This window comes from Tamandua tetradactyla, chromosome 24 (assembly GCF_023851605.1).
Source record: "Tamandua tetradactyla isolate mTamTet1 chromosome 24, mTamTet1.pri, whole genome shotgun sequence".
Lineage (NCBI taxonomy): Eukaryota > Metazoa > Chordata > Mammalia > Pilosa > Myrmecophagidae > Tamandua > Tamandua tetradactyla.
The window spans coordinates 47,145,573-47,164,933 of record NC_135350.1 but is presented as its reverse complement, the minus strand read 5'-3'; the positions used below and the strand labels follow the sequence as shown (position 1 = coordinate 47,164,933).

General features: G+C 36.2%; 1 protein-coding gene across 2 annotated transcripts in view; it reads left to right on the top strand.

The window, feature by feature from the left end:
- Window positions 1–16,366, top strand: part of CFAP299 (cilia and flagella associated protein 299) — an 857,410-nt gene extending 841,044 nt beyond the window's left edge. Inside the window, exon 6 of one of the 2 annotated variants that reach the window (XM_077143042.1) lies at window positions 16,193–16,366. In XM_077143042.1, coding sequence (XP_076999157.1) covers window positions 16,193–16,294 — 102 coding nt within the window. In that variant the 3' untranslated portion in view covers window positions 16,295–16,366. The remainder of the gene's footprint in view (window positions 1–16,192) is intronic. The other variant, XM_077143040.1, reaches the window with a different exon arrangement.
- Window positions 16,367–19,361: the final 2,995 nt, after the last annotated feature.

Genomic DNA, 19,361 nt, shown 5'->3' with positions numbered 1-19,361 from the left:
AAATGGCCTCTTGAAGACTCAAGTACAGTGCCAATTAGATGGCAATACCTTGAAGAGCTGGGGCAATGTCCTCCAGGGGGCTGTGTATGCCCTGAATCAGCATCCACTCTATGATGCTGTTTCTCCCTTAGCCAAGGATTCATGAATCCAGGAATCAAGGGATGGAAATGGAAGTGGAATCACTCACCCTTACCCCTAGTGATACTAGAAAAAAAATTTGCTTCCTGTCCCTGAAACCTTAACTCTCCTGGTCTACAGGACTTAGTTCCAAAAGGAGGAGGGCTTCCACGAGGAGACACAACAATGATTCCATTGAACTGGAAATTAAAATTGCCACCTGGCCACTTTGGGCTTCTCAAACCTCTGAATCAACAGGGAAAGCAGGGCACTACTATTCTGGCTGGGGTGATTGATCTTGACTATTAAGGGGAACTAGGACTGCAACTACATAATGAAGATAAAAAAAAGTTTTCCTAGAATACAAGAGATCCTCTAGGGTGTCCTTTAATACTAACATGCCCGATGATTAAAGACAGTGGAAAACTGCAACAACCCAATCCTGGCAGGATTACGAATGACCCAAAATCTTCAATAACGAAAGTTTGGATCACCCCACCCGGCAAAGAACAACAGCTATGTTAGTGATTTGTTGAAGGTAAAGGGGACATGTAATGGGTAATGGAAGAAGGTAATGATAAATATGAACTATGACCACAAGACCAGTTATAGAAACAAGGACTGGTATGAATGTTTCTTCCTTGTTTTGTTATGAGTATGCTTGCATTTGTACATGAAGCAAATATCTTTTTTTATCTCTATCTTATCCCTGTATCATATAAGTTGTATTATTGATGTTATAGTATTTAATTTATAGGATATTACATTTAAGAGTTAAAATCCCCAAGGACTTTCACCCTATTCTGGAGAGATTGAGGGCATTTCTCATTATACACAAAACAGTCAAGTATTGCTAGGTGAAAAAATATGTACAATGTTGTTTTTCATTTAGAGATTGAGTATGGTTTAAGGTGACATATGCAGCTTCCAAGTTGACAAGGTGTGGACTATGAAGCTTAGGTTTATGTATCAACTTGGCCAGGTAATGGTGCCCAGCTGTCTGGTCAAGCGAGCACTGGTCTAACCATTACTGCAAGGACATTTTGTAGACTTAAATCATCCATAAGTTGATTATATCTATGATTGATTACAGCTAATGTCAACTAAGCAGAGTGTCTTCAGTAATAAGGAACATTTAACCCAATCAGTTGAAGGCTTAAAAAGAGGCATGATGACTTCAGCAGTCAGAAGAGTGCATTTTCATCTCTACTTCAGCCAGCAAGCCTATCCTGGAGAAATCATCAAAAACCTTTATTGAAATTGTCAACTTGCAGCCTACCCTATAGAATTTGAACTCATGCATCCCCACTGTTGCATGAGACATCTTTATAAAACTTCATAATTATAGATGTCTTCTGTTGGTTCTGTTCCCCTAGAGAACCCTGACTAATACAAAACTCTCTTGGGACCTTTTTTTCATCTATTCATATCCTTATCTCCAGTAGTCAGTTCCTCTTTAAAATTTCCATTTCTTTTTTGCGATTCTCATTTTGCTCTTTCATTGCTTTCCTGATATCCATTAGTTCTTTCTTTGTGTTTTCCTTCATTTCCTTGAACATTTTTAAGATCATTTTTTAAAAAAAATCTTTATTTATTATGTCCATCATCCTGGTCTTCATTGATGTTTTCTCAATTTTTATCCTCTTCCTTTGGATGATACATTATTTCCTGTTTCTTTGTCCTGTTCATTTAAGGCACACTGTCATTATAATATTTTAGAAGGTTAACTGTGGGATTTATTCCCTGAGATGTCTGTTTTTTGATTTTGTAATCAGCTGGTGATAAGACAGAGATTTCTTTGAGTTCATATAATCATAGTTGATTGATAGTCAATGAATCTATTTACTGCCTCATTTCATTCTGAATTCTTTTCAGCAAGACCATATATTTATCTCCTATAAATATTTAAATGGCATCTGAATTTGTATTCAGCATTTCCCTCAGGTCTTGCTTGCCCTGTGGTCAAAGTTCTAAGAATCATGCTAATGCAAATATTGGAGATTAAAGTTATCTTCATGGAAGTTCACAGACGTGACTTTCACACAGTTAAAAATAAAGAGCAATCAGTCCAATAACTGTTGTGTATGAGTCCAAGGTATGCAAAGAAAGTAATTTTGAACTGAAGCTAATGATTGAGTGCAGGACCAAGAAAAGAAAGGAGTACTCCCTTAGGACCAAAGAAGGAGATGTGTGAACCAGCAGAAAGAACAGTGGGCCAAAGAGACAGGACCAAAGAATGAGCTAGCCAACTAAAAGGAAATGAAACAAGAAATTGGGCAATGCAATAAGAATAAAATGCATTAAGAACCAGACTATTCGGCAAATTGAAGTTGGTAATTGGCCAAACCTCTTTATCTCTCCAGATTTTGGCTCTTGAAAGTTCATCCCTTCCAAATCCAAAAATCTATTAATTCTACTTGCATTTTCTTTAACCTATTTATAGACTCCCTCAGATGAAAAAAAAAATAGCCATATAATTTGTGTGTAATTTTCCACAAGTGATAGTTTAAGTGTGTTATTCAAGACTCTGGTTGCAAGTGACAGAAATGCAATTTGAAATTTTATTATAAGAACACAAAGATACCTCACAGAACTAAAAGAAATGTGCCTGCATCTCAAGAATAATAATAATCAAAGGTTTGAACACTATCATAAGCACCCCGGGTTTTAAGGGAAGCGCTTGGTTATGTGCCGATGTACAGAAGGGGAGGGGTCTGTACAGAAATTTTTCTTATCCTGCCTACATGCAGTTTTAAACATTCCTGGGGTGAGGGAGACTTCTCAACGGGAAAAGGGCCTGAGTAAACAGGGGCCTGCCTGCTGTGAGAGGAAATGGCTTGGGCAAACAGGGGCTGCCAGCTACATTCCCCCCTTTGATGCTTGCCAGTGGGCAATAGCATCACCTATATCTCATTCTTTGTTTTGTTGCAGGTGTTGATATGTCCTGATTTGAGCTGGGTGTGGAAGCAAGGTAACCATGCAAGGTTTAGTCCCCTGCAAAGTTGGGGGGGTGAGGGTCTGTACCCCACCTCTGTTGGCCCCAAGTTTTCTCCTGATAGCCCCTTTGCAACTGTGCCTATCTTAGGTTATTCCTTCCCTGAGAAATCTTACCCACCTTTGGCCAACCAGGGGCCAAGCAGGGTGATGTGAAGTGTGCAAGTGAGGGAGAGGCCACACCCCCCAAAAGGGTCCAATCTTTCCTCAACAGCCTATGCCCTCTGACCTCCATGCCCAGCACCTACCTTGGGATTCCTTCACTTGCTGGCGGGGTCCTGGCTCTGGTCACATGTTTTGGGGAACCCAGATTTTTTCTTCCAGTGAGGGCCCAGCTCATAGCTTTGGGCAAGAGACAAACGGCATTGCACCAGCGCCCAAGAGGCCTCCACCTCAGCACAGCCAAGAGTTCCCCCCGATCTTGTACACACTGCACTACTGGGAGGACTGCACCAGGAAAGGTGTTGGATTTGGTGGGGGTTAAAACTGCAGATGTGTTGAAGGTCAGGTGGACTTGGGAACTGTTTCCCTTTTGAGGGGTTATGGCAATAGCCTTGCCACCCTAGAGTAGCAAAAACAGCACTACTGAACCTGTCAAGGTGGGATTATAGCACACGGGGGGACCTTCCTTTAGGGTGCATACAAAATACTGGGTTCCGTTAAGAATGCCGGACTGAGAACTGCCCTGGCATGAATACAGGTTACAGAGAACTATGTTAGTTTTCACATTTTTTCCCAATATACATGGTCTTGAGGCATGCCTGGCATGTATCATTCCCCGTGGAAGGGCTTATGACCATGCCAAGCAGAAACAGAGGAGTGAATCACATGGTGCTGGCTACAGGGAGTGCCACCACATGAATGTACAGTTAGCCTCAGAGGAGAAATGGAGACACACACTTTGGGCAGTGGCTAGGAAGGGAGAAGTTACCTCCATAAGAGAGATCCCACCAAATTAGAGTAAAGTTGGTTTTCAGGAAGAACTCCAGGTGACCTATTTCCAAGAGGGCTAAAACTGCTAAATGAAAGACAAATGCAAAGAGCAAGAAAAGGCAGTCCACAGACCTGGAAGACCATGATGTCCATGCATCAGTTCATCAATCTTTGACCATGCATGGATCAGTCTGCTTCTGAGGTGACTGAGGCAGGGCTCGGAGGTCTCCTCAGGCTTCAGCCGTGCATTGACTAGCTGCTTCTGGTGAGCTAGATCAGAACAATGATGGTCATTCAGGCCTCACTAGTGGGCTGGTAAGCTGATCTTGGCTGCAATGGAGGAGGGTGCAGTGGCTTCTGGAGAATAATATGCCTCAGGTGTTCAGGATTGGGGTAAATTCCCAAGGCCATCTGCAGTGGCCCTCTTGACCCAAAAGTGATGAATCCATGGATGATATCCACAACTCTGACAGCTGTTGGAGTTACTACAACAACATGGTAAGGACCTCTCCATTGAGGCTGGAGGAAGCCTTTTATTATTTTTTTTTTCCAGTCTTTTACCCACACCAAGTCCCCTGGCTCAAACTCACATAAGAGAGGGTAGATGCTAAGGGGTTCAGGTACTGCTTCCAACACCTTCCTTTTTAGTTCACCTAAAACTTTTCTTAGCTTTGACCATAATTTCCTTTTTCACAAAGCTTCAGCAACTTACTATATTTGTTCAAGCTTTATCTAACATTTTCCTCATTCTGTAACAGCCATTTGTTTTATCTTAGGATAAAATGACTTTCCTTTCCCTTTTAGTAAAAACACATCCTTATATCCTTCATACTTAAGTCATTACTTTAAACAAACATTTCACCACATACAATTACCATCAAAATCGAATTTGTCAGAATAATGTTAAATACTTGAAATGTTTTAGTCAATACCTGTTTGAAACATCTTGCCCATTCTTTTGCAAGTGAGGAATAAGGTAAATCATCCCATCCTGGGATTTCTTGGTTTTTTACTTTGAGTTTAGGGGACTTTTAAAAAAATAACATTATCTCCTAATCTATGTCCAAAGCTTATGACTCACTATTAATTTATTTCAATAACATTTTGAAGAGGGTTACCGACTTAAAAATTCCCAAATGTCTTATAGCATTAGAAAGTACTAACCAAGGAGATAAAACGTTTAAATCCAAAACATTCTGCATACAAAAAGGACAAGAAACTGATTAACTGTTATCAAGAATGGTCCTCATAAACCATGACAATATTCAGAACAGCACAGTCCATATTTTCTGCACAAATATTCTAAAGCCTGTCTTACTGGCCTTCACCACTATGAAGCCATGATAAAATTTGTATCCTGCTCATAGTGCCAATTTTCTATCAAGAAAGGCAACATGACATTTGTGGCCATTTAATTTATAGGTGTGGACAACACAGACTTCAGTGATATAAAAACAGATTTTATTAGGAAAGTAATTAAAGAAAATAATTAAAAGATAGTAATTAAAAGATTCTTCAAAAATAAAGCATAGTTATATCACCAGATAAGATGGCACCAACTTCTGAGGAGAAGAGCTGGAGCGTTTCAGAAGCAGCATTTTAACTTTCATTAGTAAAAATCCACAGCAATCTTGAGGACAGCATTCAGAGTCTCCTTAGTTAAGATCCATAGCAGAGCATAAGGTTTGATGAGGTTTTCTTCCTCTCTCATAAGATCCTTTTTCCTCTTCTCTGAAGGTTCTCCTCTTTCTTTCTTTACCTGCTTGAATGCAGTTTTTTTTTTTATGATATCTTTACATAATAGTGGCCAAATTCCAATGAGCTTATGTGACTGGGCCCAGTTTGGTTCTCTGGGAACTGGCTAGGGACGGAGGAGCTTCCTAGGACATAGATACCTTTATTAAATTATACCTCCTTCTGGGATGATAGCAAATCTTCCCAGCTAGAGCACACATTTCAATAGTTTCTTACCAAGGTCACACAATAGCAACATCAGTTGTACAGAACAGACTCTACAAATTTATTTTTCCTTACTAATTATAATTTCCTTAAGGCAGGAATGATGGTTTATTAATTTTTGTTTTCTTATTAGTATTTAACTAACAGGGTAGTCTTAACACTTCCTTGGTAGACTATGCAATTGTTATTGTGTGTAGCAAAATCTTGTATTAACAGTGTTACAGGACTGTCTGCTTAATGAGATAAATTTTAAAACCCTTACACAGATGTTTTCCTCTTACTCTGAAATGTGAAAAAAATTTATTTATAAGACAGGGTAATGATAATTTCTTTTTATCCTCCCTGAAAGTGGTCCACTCTAATTCACAGTTTCCTAAGTCAGCCAGGGATCAGCTTGGCTCCCCAATCATCAGTGGAAGCTTTCTTAAAGTTGGATATTATGCCCCCTGCACTGGTGTCTTACTGACTTCCCCAAGGCAATTAAAAGGGAATCTCTACCCATTCACTTATATTTACAGAGGGTTCACTGTAGGCCAAGATCATAATAATGAATAATCGCTTCCCTCAAGAAATTTAACAGCTTGGAATACAAAAGAATTTAAGAGCTTTTATGTTTTTATTGTGTTGCCACAGTTGCTGCTATTTTGAGTGGATTCCTTCCTCATTATAGTAACTTATAGATTGTAGCTACTATGTGAATACATCTGAATCTGAATATTTATATTTTACCTGTCCTCATTACTAAATCATTGATCTGTTGTTTTCCAGTTGATATCCTAAAATCGTATAAGTCCGTTTTATGTGCAAATGACAATTTTGTCTCCTCCTTTCACCATGTCTCATTTCTGCTTCTATTACATTCACTAAGACTTTGCCGACCATATTTAATCATAATGATCATGCTGGTGTCTTAGGAATGCCTCTAGGAAAGTGTTTTCCAAAGTATGTTCATTGGAGCGCAAGTCCTTTAAGAGTCTCTGCCAAAAATAAACAAAATTCTGTGGTAAAATAAGGTTGTGAAATTGCATACTAAAATTTTCTCGTAGAGACTCAGAACGTAACTTATTATTGACTCTGAATAGTTCCAAAATAAAGAGAGCTAAGTTTGTTTAACCTAGATCCCAAACAAATTGTCCATTTATCAACAACTCCTCTGAAATTCACCATGAAATACCAATGAACATCTGCTTTACTTGAGATTCTTGTTTATTTGTTTACTTTTTTATTTGCAAGCCATCAAAAAAAAAAAAAAAAAAAAACAAGTCTCAGACATTTAAGTGAAAAAGAAATTTACTGGAATCCAAGGAAGAATTGACAATGGAGACTCATTGGGCACAGAGTGACCAGATGTCCGTCCATGGATTAGTCAGCAATAGTCAGGGTCACATGGTGGAGATGACATCTGGAGGTACATCTCTGTGTCTCAAGGGCTGTTTCCCAGAGAGGGAGATTATTATGAGTTGAGAAACCACCCCAAGACACAACTACTATGAAATCTCTTGAAGCAAATCCTGTGACAGATACTTTACTATAAACCGTTATGTATGATATCTACTCTTGATTTAATATAATATCTTTATTTTCTGGGAAGTATACTTCTATTTATAGTTTGGGTTTTTGTTTTTGTTATTTTTTAAGACTTCACCAGGAGTATGGATTAATTTTTTTTTCCAGAAGTGGATCTGACATCATTTGAAACTATTATTAAAAATAAAATTAAGAGTGCATGGGTGGTTCAGTGGTAGAATGTTCACCTTTCATGCAGGAGACCTGGGTTCAGTTCCTGGACCATGCAGCATCCCCCCCAAAAAATAAAATAAATTAAATTAAATTAAATGATATATACTAGCATGTATACATTTCAAAATATATTCCAGGTAAAAATGCTTCTTGGATGATTCTTTTAATAAGCAGCTTAATTTGGTTTGCTTGTGTATTATAAAAGATTTTTGCAACCTCATATATAGGAATGCTTTTCTTATATATAGTTTTTTCAATGCTATGTTTAACAGCTTTTTTTTTTGTTTATTTGTTTGTTTTAGCATGGGCAGGCATTGGGAATTGAACCCAGGTCTCCAGAATGGCAGATGAGAACTCTGCCTGATGAGCTACCATGGCCTGTCCTTTAACAAATTTTTATTTTAAAAGTTAAGTAAGCTTGATTAAACAAAAAGTAGACACTTTTCATATTCCAAGAAAGCTTTTATATAGAATTAGAATTACCTTTTCTTTGCAAGTTTGTCATAACTCTCAACTTTAAAACCATATGGCTGTGAGGCATGCAACTAAGTGAATGAAATGTAAAGGCTGCATGTAGAGTGAAATTTCAGAAGCAAAAAGACAAATATTATCATGCTTCACACATATGGACTAACAATAATATAAAAACTTGGTGAACTGAAGTTGAGAACCTGGGTTATCAGGTTGGGGCCTGCTGTAAAGGTGCCTAGATTGTAAGTTCTTACAGCAGTTGCATATACTCAGGAGTCATAACTGTTATTTCTAAATTCTGAGATACTGAGATGTTTGTATATAACCTAGTCATTCTCAGAAACTTTGAGTATTTATGTGACACCTGAGACTCAGAGAAATGAAGTATGAAAGTCAGCAGTACCCCATAAAGGAACTGTTTAAAAAGTTGATAAAGGGATCAGACTTTGACCAGAGATATGAATGAAGCTGATAAGGATAGGACTAAGGCAAATCAGAATACAGGATAAAGGATGATGTAGTTCATATTTAAAAACTTCAACTTTTGTATGAGAACAAAGGGAGAGATGTTTATTTGGCACAAAATGATTAATTTGATTAATCATTGCCTACTTTCACTTAAGTAATCATTTCAGTTGAACACCACACGTACATGGAATCTTGAATAGGGCACGAATTCTTGTTGGTTTGTATAGGTTACTGTGATGCCTTAATATATCCCACAGTAATTTGGGCAGTGAGTAAAGAAGTATTTGCAAAGTCCCCTTGGGGAAATGGGAAGAAAGGAGAAAATATTCAACTTTTCTATTTGGAGAATTTCTGATATTCTCGTGAGCAGTGAGGACAACCAAATCTATGGGCTGAGCCCTCAATCTTCGAGTTTGCCCCAATGAAACTTATTCCTGCAAAGGATAGACTAAACCTGTCTATAATTATGCCTAAGACTCACCCCTTGAGAACCTCTTTTGTTGCTCAGATGTGGCCCTCTCTCTAAGCCAACTCAGCAGGTGAATTTACTGCCCTCCCCACCTATGTGGGACATAACTCCCAGGAGTGTAAATCTCCCTGGCAATGTGGGACAGAAGTCCCAGGATTCATTGGGACTTGGCATCATGGGACTGAGAAAGCCTTCTTGACCAAAAGTGGGAACAGAGAAATGAGACAAAATAAAATTTCAGGGGTGGAGAGATTTCAAACAGAGGCAAGAGGTTATCCTGGAGGTTATTCTTATGCTTTATATAAATATCTCTTCTTAATTTATGATGTATTGGAGAGGCTGGAGGGAAGTACCTGAAACTGTTGAGCTGTGTTCCAGTAGCCTTGATTCTTGAAGATGATCTTAAAGATGATCTCAACGATTGTACAACAATACTGTGTGATTGTGAAAACCTTGCATCTGATGCTCCTTTTGTCCAGGGTATGGAGAGATGAGTAAAAAATATGGATTAAAAAATAAATAAATAATAGGGGAATAAGCAGTAAAATAAAGTGGATAGATAGAAATGGTAGTTGTCAATCAGAGGGAGGGGTAAGGGGCAAGGGATTTATGAGTTTTTTCTTTTTTCTTTTTCTTTTTTTTTCTGAATGATGCAATGTCCTAAAAATGATCATGGTGATGAATGCACAACTATGTGATGATATCGTGAGCCACTGATTGTATACCATGCAGGGATTGTGTGTGTGTGAAGATTTGTCAATAACAATATATTTCAAAAATATGTCTCCAAAAACTTTTCAGAGAGAATTTTTATAATTTTCTGTTTTAAAACAATTCAGGTTTTCTATTTCTTGAGCCACTTTTGTATATTAAATTTTTCTTAGAAAAATAATCTACTTTATTGAAATTTTCTAACGTATTTTTCTAGAATGGTAAATAATATCTTTGTTAGTATATTCCCTCTGTACTTTTTCTGATAACAAATTTCTAATTCTTATTTTTTTAAATTCATGTTGAAACTTCTACCTTCTCTCAACTATGTAAGAGATTTGGTTTTAAAGAACTTACCATTTTATTTATGAATTGACCTCATTCTGCTTTTCTATTAATTTTGATTCTATTTTTTATTCTTCATCACATCCCTCTTCATGCTATTTTGAGTGTGTGCTGTTTTTCCCATACTCCTTGAGTCATGATTAGTCATTTTTTATTTCTGCCTTTAAAATAATGAAGCCATTTGACACAAAATCTTTTCTTCTGAGTATAGCTTTAGCCACAATACCAAATTTTGAGAATTAATGTTTTCACTTTCCTTATTTTATAAATAGTCTATACTTGTAGATTTGCATTTTTCTTTAGACCAAGATTTTTGTTACTTTTTTTTAGTTTAAAAGTAATGAGGGTTTTATTTAAACTTGTGAATGTGATTTCTAATTTTTTTTGCATTGTGTTCAAAGAACCTGTTTTCTACAGTTCTACTTTGGGGATTTTGTTGCTATTTCTTTGTAACAGCCTATGCTCAGTTATAGTTTTTAACTTAATGTTCCACAGATGATTGAATAGAAAGCATATCGTCTGTTTTAGCATGTTAGTTAAATTTTGATATCATATTATCCAATTACCTATGTCTTCTGTATGTATGTCTGCATGTCTGTATGTCTGTATGTCCTTATGTCCTACTGTCTTTCTGTATATATGATAGCCTAGCAGAGGCTAACAGAGATACTAAGTTTTCTATAGAAAAAGTGTGTATTTCTCCTTTTAACTCAATAATTTTTGCTTAATTGATTTGGAATCTCTGTATCTGCTATTTATCAGTATGGTTGGGCCTCTACTTAGACAAAGGGACCTTCAATTTCCTTTTTTTAAAACATTAATTCTACTTTTATGGAAATTTAAAGTACCATGCCTGCTTTAACTTTGTATTTATTTGTCTGATAAATCATTACCCATCTTATTACTACTTTGAACTCTTTTTAATATATATTAATATAATCTGTAAATACAGACTTGGGTTCATTTTTATTTTTTAACATATATTTTCTTTCAATAATATTTATTGAAATTTAAAATCAATTTTGTACTAATATTTACAAGTATGCTTGATTCTATGTTTATGGTGTTTGAATGTCACCATCACTCCTTTTATACTATGAAAACCTTTTTTAAATTGTAATTTTATCAAGTAGTTTCTTTTTTAATTTTAAAAAATTACATTTACATTCTCATAAATAATTTAAACAATAGAAAAATCAACAATAGAAAAATGAAAGTGAAGTCCCTTCCTGACAAGCCAAGACTAAGGTAAGGCAAATGGGGTGTCTAGGGCATAAAATGTAAGAAGATAAAACCTCCAGGCACTTTCTTAAATACACCCTCTCGCCTCATCCTAATCTGAGTCCTAAATTCATTTTTGGCCAGAAAAGGCACGACTACTAATAGCTTCATTTATTTCTTTCCAGAGAATTGTGTCTGTGTGAGCATGCGTGTGTGTACGTGTAGCTCTTTTATCTTTGATGTCTGCCACATGCTGCTCCTCATTGCTCCATTCATTTAGAATGAGGGTCATTCATTCACTTCTTTAAAACATATTTATTAACAGCCTAATCAGTGTCTACTGTTCGGCATTAAAACAAGACAAAGTAAATGTCAAAACTCTATTTCTGTTCACATTCTTTATGTATTTTGTGCAACAAAATTAATATGTATCCAGAATAAATTCCTGAAAGTGGAACAACATTTATGTATGTTTAAAATAAATGCTGATGGGTATTTACAAATCGCTGTACCAAAAAGTTACACCAATTCACAATCTCACAGTGCATATGAGGGTGCATCTTCTCTTACACTGATAACGAGTTTTTGCAATCTCTTCATTACCTGTTGTTCTAATAGGTAAGCATCAGAATTACATTTTAGTTTTAGGCTGTAATCATTTAATTATAATTCAGTTTGAGCATATTTTTGCATATGTATTGAGTAACTGCATATTTTTTGTAGTTTTGCCATTTTTATGGTGATGTTCTTCATTTTCTAATTGATTTTGAAAGTTTGGGAATATTCTAAAGTTGTTACTTTTTTCTTAAATATAAAATGCAAATATTTTTCTCAGCTGGTTCATTGTCCTTTCGGTTTTTATGGTAACTTTTCCTATACAAATATTTGTATGGTTGTTTGTCAAGCTTTACTATAACTGTTCCTATGAAAGTGGATTTAATTTTTAATTAATCAAGTTCAATTGTGCTTTTATTAAAAGATTTCTGCACCCAAAATTATAATTTTTAAATATCATTTTTAGATGTACATTTTTAGTCCATTTTTTATTTATCTTGAAGAAAGGAATGATGCAGGGATTTAAAACGATTTTTTCTCAAGGAGCTATTAAATTTTCTTTAACTTTTTTTGAACAATCCATCATTTCCTCACTTATTTGAAACCTTAAATTTATCATGATTTCTCCCTTTTTATTCAGTTTATTTCTAATATATACTTATTATAATTTTCTGGGTAATTGCATAATGTTTTAATTTCTCTTTTTCTTAAAATTACTCTTAATATCTCTCAGAGTGAGGTCATCTTCATTAAATTTTTTTCAGTTCACATTCAATATTTTTACATAATTTTTTATAACATTTTCAAAATCCGTAAGAAGGTATAAGGATTAACTATGGAATCTAAGAATGCATTTAGAATAGTACTTGCACATAGTAAATGTTCAATAAATTTCAGCTTTTTAAATAAATAAATAATTTGCAAATGAAGGAAAATCTGTACAGATTTGTCCTTGCTACCGGAGAAGATGGTGAAATTTCCACAGTCCCCATTTTGCACTTGGATGCATTTGCCTGTTGCTTGAGTTCTATATTTATATCTATTCCTCAACCATAGCACAATGTATATTGTGATGATCTAATACCATACCATCTTTAAGAATAAATTATACAATTGAGTGGAGATATGAATGAATCTCATCTGGATAGGACTAAGGTATATCAGAATACTGGGTAAAGGAAGAGATGGCCTATATTTTAAAACTTCAATTTCTGTGTGAGAACTAAAGGGAGAGATGTTTATTTGGTGCAAAATTTATGTTTTGGGTATGTGAAAGGTTTAGGAGGTGAAAGGGTGAGAAAGAAGGATGGTACCCTGGGAAATTTAAAGTAGGTGCGTTTATTTCTGCCCTCCCGGGCTGAGCTCACTGAACCCAAGATGGAGGGAGTTGAGTCAGCCCCTGGGTGATGGTGTGGGCGGTTTTTAAGCAAGGGGGTCAGGTGACCTCTGGAAGGGGCAGTTCTTTGGAAGTCAGGTGGTCAGAAGGGGCGGCTCATCAGTTCCGGAAGTCAGGTGTCCAGAAGGGGCGGTTCCAGAACACATGTTGGGAGGGGCGACACAGCCCCACAGCTCCAGTTGCAGTGCCTTTCCTGGTTCCCCTGACCTAACAGTATGCACTTTCTAATTTAACTTATATGATCAGCTTAGTTGAACACCGTAAGTACATGGAATCTTGAATAGGGCATGAGATTTTGTTGGTTTTTCAATGTTAGCGTGATGTCCTGATAAATCCGAAAGTGATTTAGGCAGTGAATAAAGAATGGGGAGAAACGGGAAACTATTCAACTTCTCCATTTGGAGAATTTCTGACATTCTCACAAGCAATGAGGATAACTAAATCGATAGGCTGAGCCCTCAATCTTGGAGTTTGCTTCTATGAAGCTTATTCCTGCAAAAGATAGGCTAAGCATACTTAAAATCAGGCCTGTCACTCCCAGAGAACCTCTTTTTCTCAGATGCGACCTCTCTCTCTAAACCGAGGTGGCAGGTAAACTCACTACTCTTCCCCCACATGTGGGACATGACTCCTAGGGGTGTAACTCTTCCTGGGAACATGGGCCAGAAATCCCAGGATTAGCTGGGACCCAGCATCAAGGAATGGAGAAAACCTTCTTGACCAAAAGCAGGAAGAGAGAAATAAGACAAAATAAAATGTCAGTGTCTGGGAGGTTTCAAACAGAGTTGAAAGGTTATCCTGAAGGTTATTCTTATGCATTATATAAATATCTCTTTTTAATTTATGGTGTATTAGAGGACCTAGAGAGAAGTACCTGAAACTATGGAGCTGTGTTCCAATAGCCTTGTTTCCTAAAGATGATTGTATAATTATAAAACTTTTACAATGTGACTGAGTGATTGTGAAAACCTTGTGTCTGATGCTCCTTTTAGCTAAGGTATGAACAGATGAGTAAAAAAATATGGATAAAAGATAAACAGATAATGGGGGACAAAATTATAATTAATTGGGTAGATGGAAATACTAATTAATGGTCAATGTGAGGGAGGGGTATGGTATGTATGAGTTTCTTTTTTATTTCTTTTTCTGGAGTGATGCAAATGTTCTGAAAAATGATCACAGTGATAAATAGACAACTATGTGATGATATTGTGACCCATTGATTGTACACAATTACAGAATATTTGTATGTTAAGGATACTTGTATGTTTGTATAATAAGTTTTATTAATAAAAATATTTTTTAAATAATTGAGGCAGTACAACTCTCCTAGTTGAGGTAGGACTTTCTTCCTGTGCTCATGATGCCATATGCCAATAGTGTTATAAGAACTATAATTATAATTCTCAGCATGCACTCTTACTAAGATTCTTCTTGTTTCCAACCAAGGACATTGCACCTCTTAGAGTAGCCAAGTTCTTTTAAGAGGAGTGTGGATTAGTGGTACCATGCCAAAAAACAGTGCTTTATACATTGCAGCCTACAAAGCCCTACGGTTATGTTTGAGAGCATTAAAGACCTCCTCAAATAGTGATGAAACAATTGTAACAAATGTTCCACACTAATGCACAGTGTTAATAATATGGCAATATGTGTGAACTCTGTCTTTTAGGTAATTTTTTTCTATGACTTCTCTAGTCAAAAAAAAAAAAAAAAAATTAGTGAGAAGCGGCAGAGCCAGAGGAGCTCCAAGATGCCTGAGCATTTTTGGTCAGGACAGCTCTCCTTATTTGGGGGCTTTAAGAAGTACTCATTTGAACAAATGCTGACTTTTTGGATTGGATAATTCTTTATTGTAAGGGATGTCCTATGCGTTGTAAGATGTTTAGCAGGGCCTCTGACCTCTACCTACTAGATGTCAGAAGAACCCCCACCATACTTGTGACAGCCTAAAGTGTCTCCAGACATTGCTAAAATTCCTGGGGTGACTGTAGTAGTAAGGGTTCTCCAGAGAAATGGAATTGACAGGTTTATAGGAATTGGCTCATGTGACTATGGGGATTGGCACAAATCCAATCAAATTCCATTTGGCGGATCACAAAGTTGGGAGCTCTGATGAAGTTTTGATTCAATCCCAAGGAGAAGATAGCTGGCTGAACGAGAGCTAGAAAGTCTTCTTTCTGACTGCTGAAATCATCAGTTCTCCCTTTAAGGCTTTCAACTGATTGGCTGGGACTTCTCTCACTGCTGAAGGTAATCTCCCTTGCTGACTGTAGATGTAATCAACCCCAGACACAATCATCTGACTAGTGACTTAAACGCAGGGAATGCCTTCACAGTGACACAATGCTAGGGTTTACTTGACCAAACAACTAGACACCAAAACTTACTCAACCTGACCCAAGAACCTAACCATCACAGCGGCAAAATTGTTCCCAACTGAGAATCACTGATATATAGTACATTGTACTTTTGTGTAGGTGAGGCTACCGTAGTAGATGCATAAAACATCTCCATATTTCCCTTCAATTTGGAAAGTTCATTTTTGATAATAAACAAATTATGTCTATCAACCCACTTTGGTGGCCTTTAATTAGCAGAAATACCGTCAAGACTTAGATTTAGTGTTTTAGTATTTATAAATTTAGGAAAAGCTGCATCAAGTCTCCTAGTGAGATACCATTTAATACCCAGCTCCTGGAAGATTTCAAATTGGAAGTTAAAGGCACAGTGATATGGGCCTTAACAGTTAAGGATGATCAGCTAATGAACTTAAAACAAACAAGTAATTTCTTCTCATGTTTGGATTTCAGCCTCCAGAAGACTATCAAAATGTGCAAAGAAGTGGACACCTGGTAACTGAGGTTAATTTTGAACTGGTCTTTAATTTCACCTCTTTCCACTTAGTCAATTAGGACTTTTAATGTCTCCAAAACCTCATTACTCTATTCTTACACTTTAGAAAATATATCAGTGACTACTACCAGCTTTCAAATCTTCCTTTTGTTTCTCTCAATCCTTGATCATGATGATTCTTATTTTATTAATATCTATTTTGAAATATCACAACAGCCAATCTTTAGAGAAGGCTAAAATAATTTAATTCAAAATGGCTCATAACCTTAAAAAAGACAAAAGTTAGAAAGGATTTCTCTTCTCAAAAATTATTTCTTAAAAAATATGGCCGTGCAGGGTGCATGGGTAGTTTGGTGGTTAGAATGTCCACCTTCCATGTGGGAGACCCAAGTTCGATTCCCAGACCATGCATCACCCCAAAAATATATATTTGATCATGCAGCCAGTAGTTTGTTGTGGTTACTTCCTTCAGGCAATCAAATAAACAAGTAGGTGTTTGCTAATCTGATTATGTAAGTGATAGATTTTTTTAAATAATTTCTTTTTTGTTGTTAGCCCATTTATTCCATATATGGAATTATATTATTATGTAAAAAGTACACATTTACTGTGCAAGTTATAACCTCATGTCAAAGTCAAAAGACCATTAAATTTATAAACCTAATTTTTAGTATTTATTTTGCCAAGTATTTTGAAAAATAGTATTTATTTTGAAGTATCACTGTAAGAAGTACTCACTGCTATAACAATGAGAAATTCCAGTTAAGTTCAAACCTGTACAAAATAAATAGCTAAGGAAAATGAAAAGTTAGAAAATCTGATATATATTTAAAAAAAAAATTGTACAACAAGTAAAACCTCCAAGAGGTTCTTGGAAATATGTGTGACAAAATCTTTGATTTGGAATTCCTGCACTTAAAGGGACATTTGCTACATTTCCTGACTTACCGCTGACTCTGACTTTGCCCAGACATAACATATTACATGTTATAATACAAAGCACGAAGACCTTATAATGCCTCTGTTTGGAACATCATAGAGGCCAACACATCCCAGAAACTTTCAACAGTCTTAACTTTAGAACTGGACTCGCCTTCTGATTTTCTACTGCCCACAATTTACTTGCAAATTCTTTTACTGCTCTGGACCCTCATTTCTTCAACTGTGCTACTCTAGCATGTCCTAATTCTTTGACTCTCATTAAACACAGTTTCGGATATTGTACTGGGGCCTCCCACACATGTAGGTTTAGAAATAGCTTACAAGTCTACCTCCAGTTATCCTCTGATGAGTCAGTATGCAACTATTAGCACTTGAAGGCCTACAACCAAAATTGACAACTGTGAGGAGTGCATTAAAGAATGAATGTTTACTATCTAAGTAGTGACATCTTTGAAATATGTGTTCATTCATTTATTTATTCAACGAGTGTTTATTAAGCACTGTGGTATTTAGGTTCAGGTGTCAACTTGGTCAAGTGAAGGTGTCTAGTTCTATTGCTGTGGGCATGAGCCAATGGCATGTGAAGCTCATCTGTCGCTGATTATATCTGCGGTCAGCTAGGGGATTGTCTGCTGCAATGAATGATGTTTGATCAATGCAGCATGGCCCAAGCAGTTCAGCATACCTCATCTCAGCACTCGCAGCTCAGCCCAGGCCTTAGGAGATGTAGAAAGGAATCACCCTGGAGAAAGCTGTGGGAACCCAGAAGCTGGCAGTAAAGGCCAACAGAAATTGCCCTGTGCCTTCCCATGTAAGAGAGAATCTCAGATGAAAGTTAGCTGCCTTTCTTCTGAAGAACTATAAGTTTTTAACTAAATAAATCCCCCTTTATTAAAAGCCAATCCATCTCTGGTGTGTTGCATTCTGGCAGCCTTAGCAAACTAAAACAAGCACATACTATTCCTGGTAATTTTCTAAGCCCTGGTACTGAAGCAGTAATTAACATAGTGAAAGTCCCTGATCTCAGGAAGATTACTAGCTTCCAGTGAGGAACGCAGAAATATATTATTTCAATATATTATTTTAAACTGTGCTTCCAAGATTGAGAGACAACTGCAGTATAATATAAAGATCAATGATTTTGGATGCAAGAGATTTGCATTTGTGTGCCAGTTTATTCACACTTAAGCTGAATTAATTTAAGTAGATCCTAATTGCATTCTCTGATCCTTAGTCTCCTCACATGAAAAATAGTGAGAATAATAACCATTACTGTTAGAATTAACTGACATAATACACAAGAAAACTCTTTACAATAAAATATCAAAAAGATGAAAATATGCATAAGGTCATCTTCAAACAATAGGTTCTTTTTCTAGCATTGATAAGTCTTGTTCTAGTTATCCTTTTGATTATTACAGAACAATTCTAGAAAACCCAATAGTGCAAAATTCTTCAATTGTCCAATATAATTATCTTGATTTCTGTTACATTCAGTGGAACATCAGTTGACAATGGCAGAACCTAGGCAAAGGGCCAGGAAAATTGGTGGCTAAGCCCCCAAATTAAATACAGATGATGCTAGCGCAAGTGTTAGTATTATCGAGAGGCAAACCTCAATATCCTGATATTAGACTGAGATAACAACTTTTGATATTTTGAAATGAATGTAACCACTTTTAGAAATGCCAAAAAAATTTAGTACATGCACTGAAATTTAGGATGGAAATGATTAAATGCCAAATTTTATTTTTGCATTCAGTATGAAAGTCGACAACATAAAATAACCATATATTCTAAGTTAGAAGTAGAATAGGAGGCCACTAATTTTGCTCTTTTAATGTATTCATTTGAGAAAATACAATCTGCTTTTTATTTTTTAATAAGTATTATGTAAGGGTGTTTTATGTAAGCTGACATAACACATAGACATATGGGTATATGTACTCCCCCTAAAACAAGAGACTATATCATTACGATAAAATTTCTTGGCTTCAACCTGTTTCCCAAGGTTTAGATTCATGCTTCCAAATGCCTGTTGAGTTTTTTCTCCTAAATAATTTACCGGCATATCAAGCTTAACAAGATCAAAATAGAATTCATATTTTTTCTTTCTAAACCTTGTCCTTCTTCTGACATTTCTATTCCTAATTCTCATCATGTTTTATCCAGGAATTTCCACCC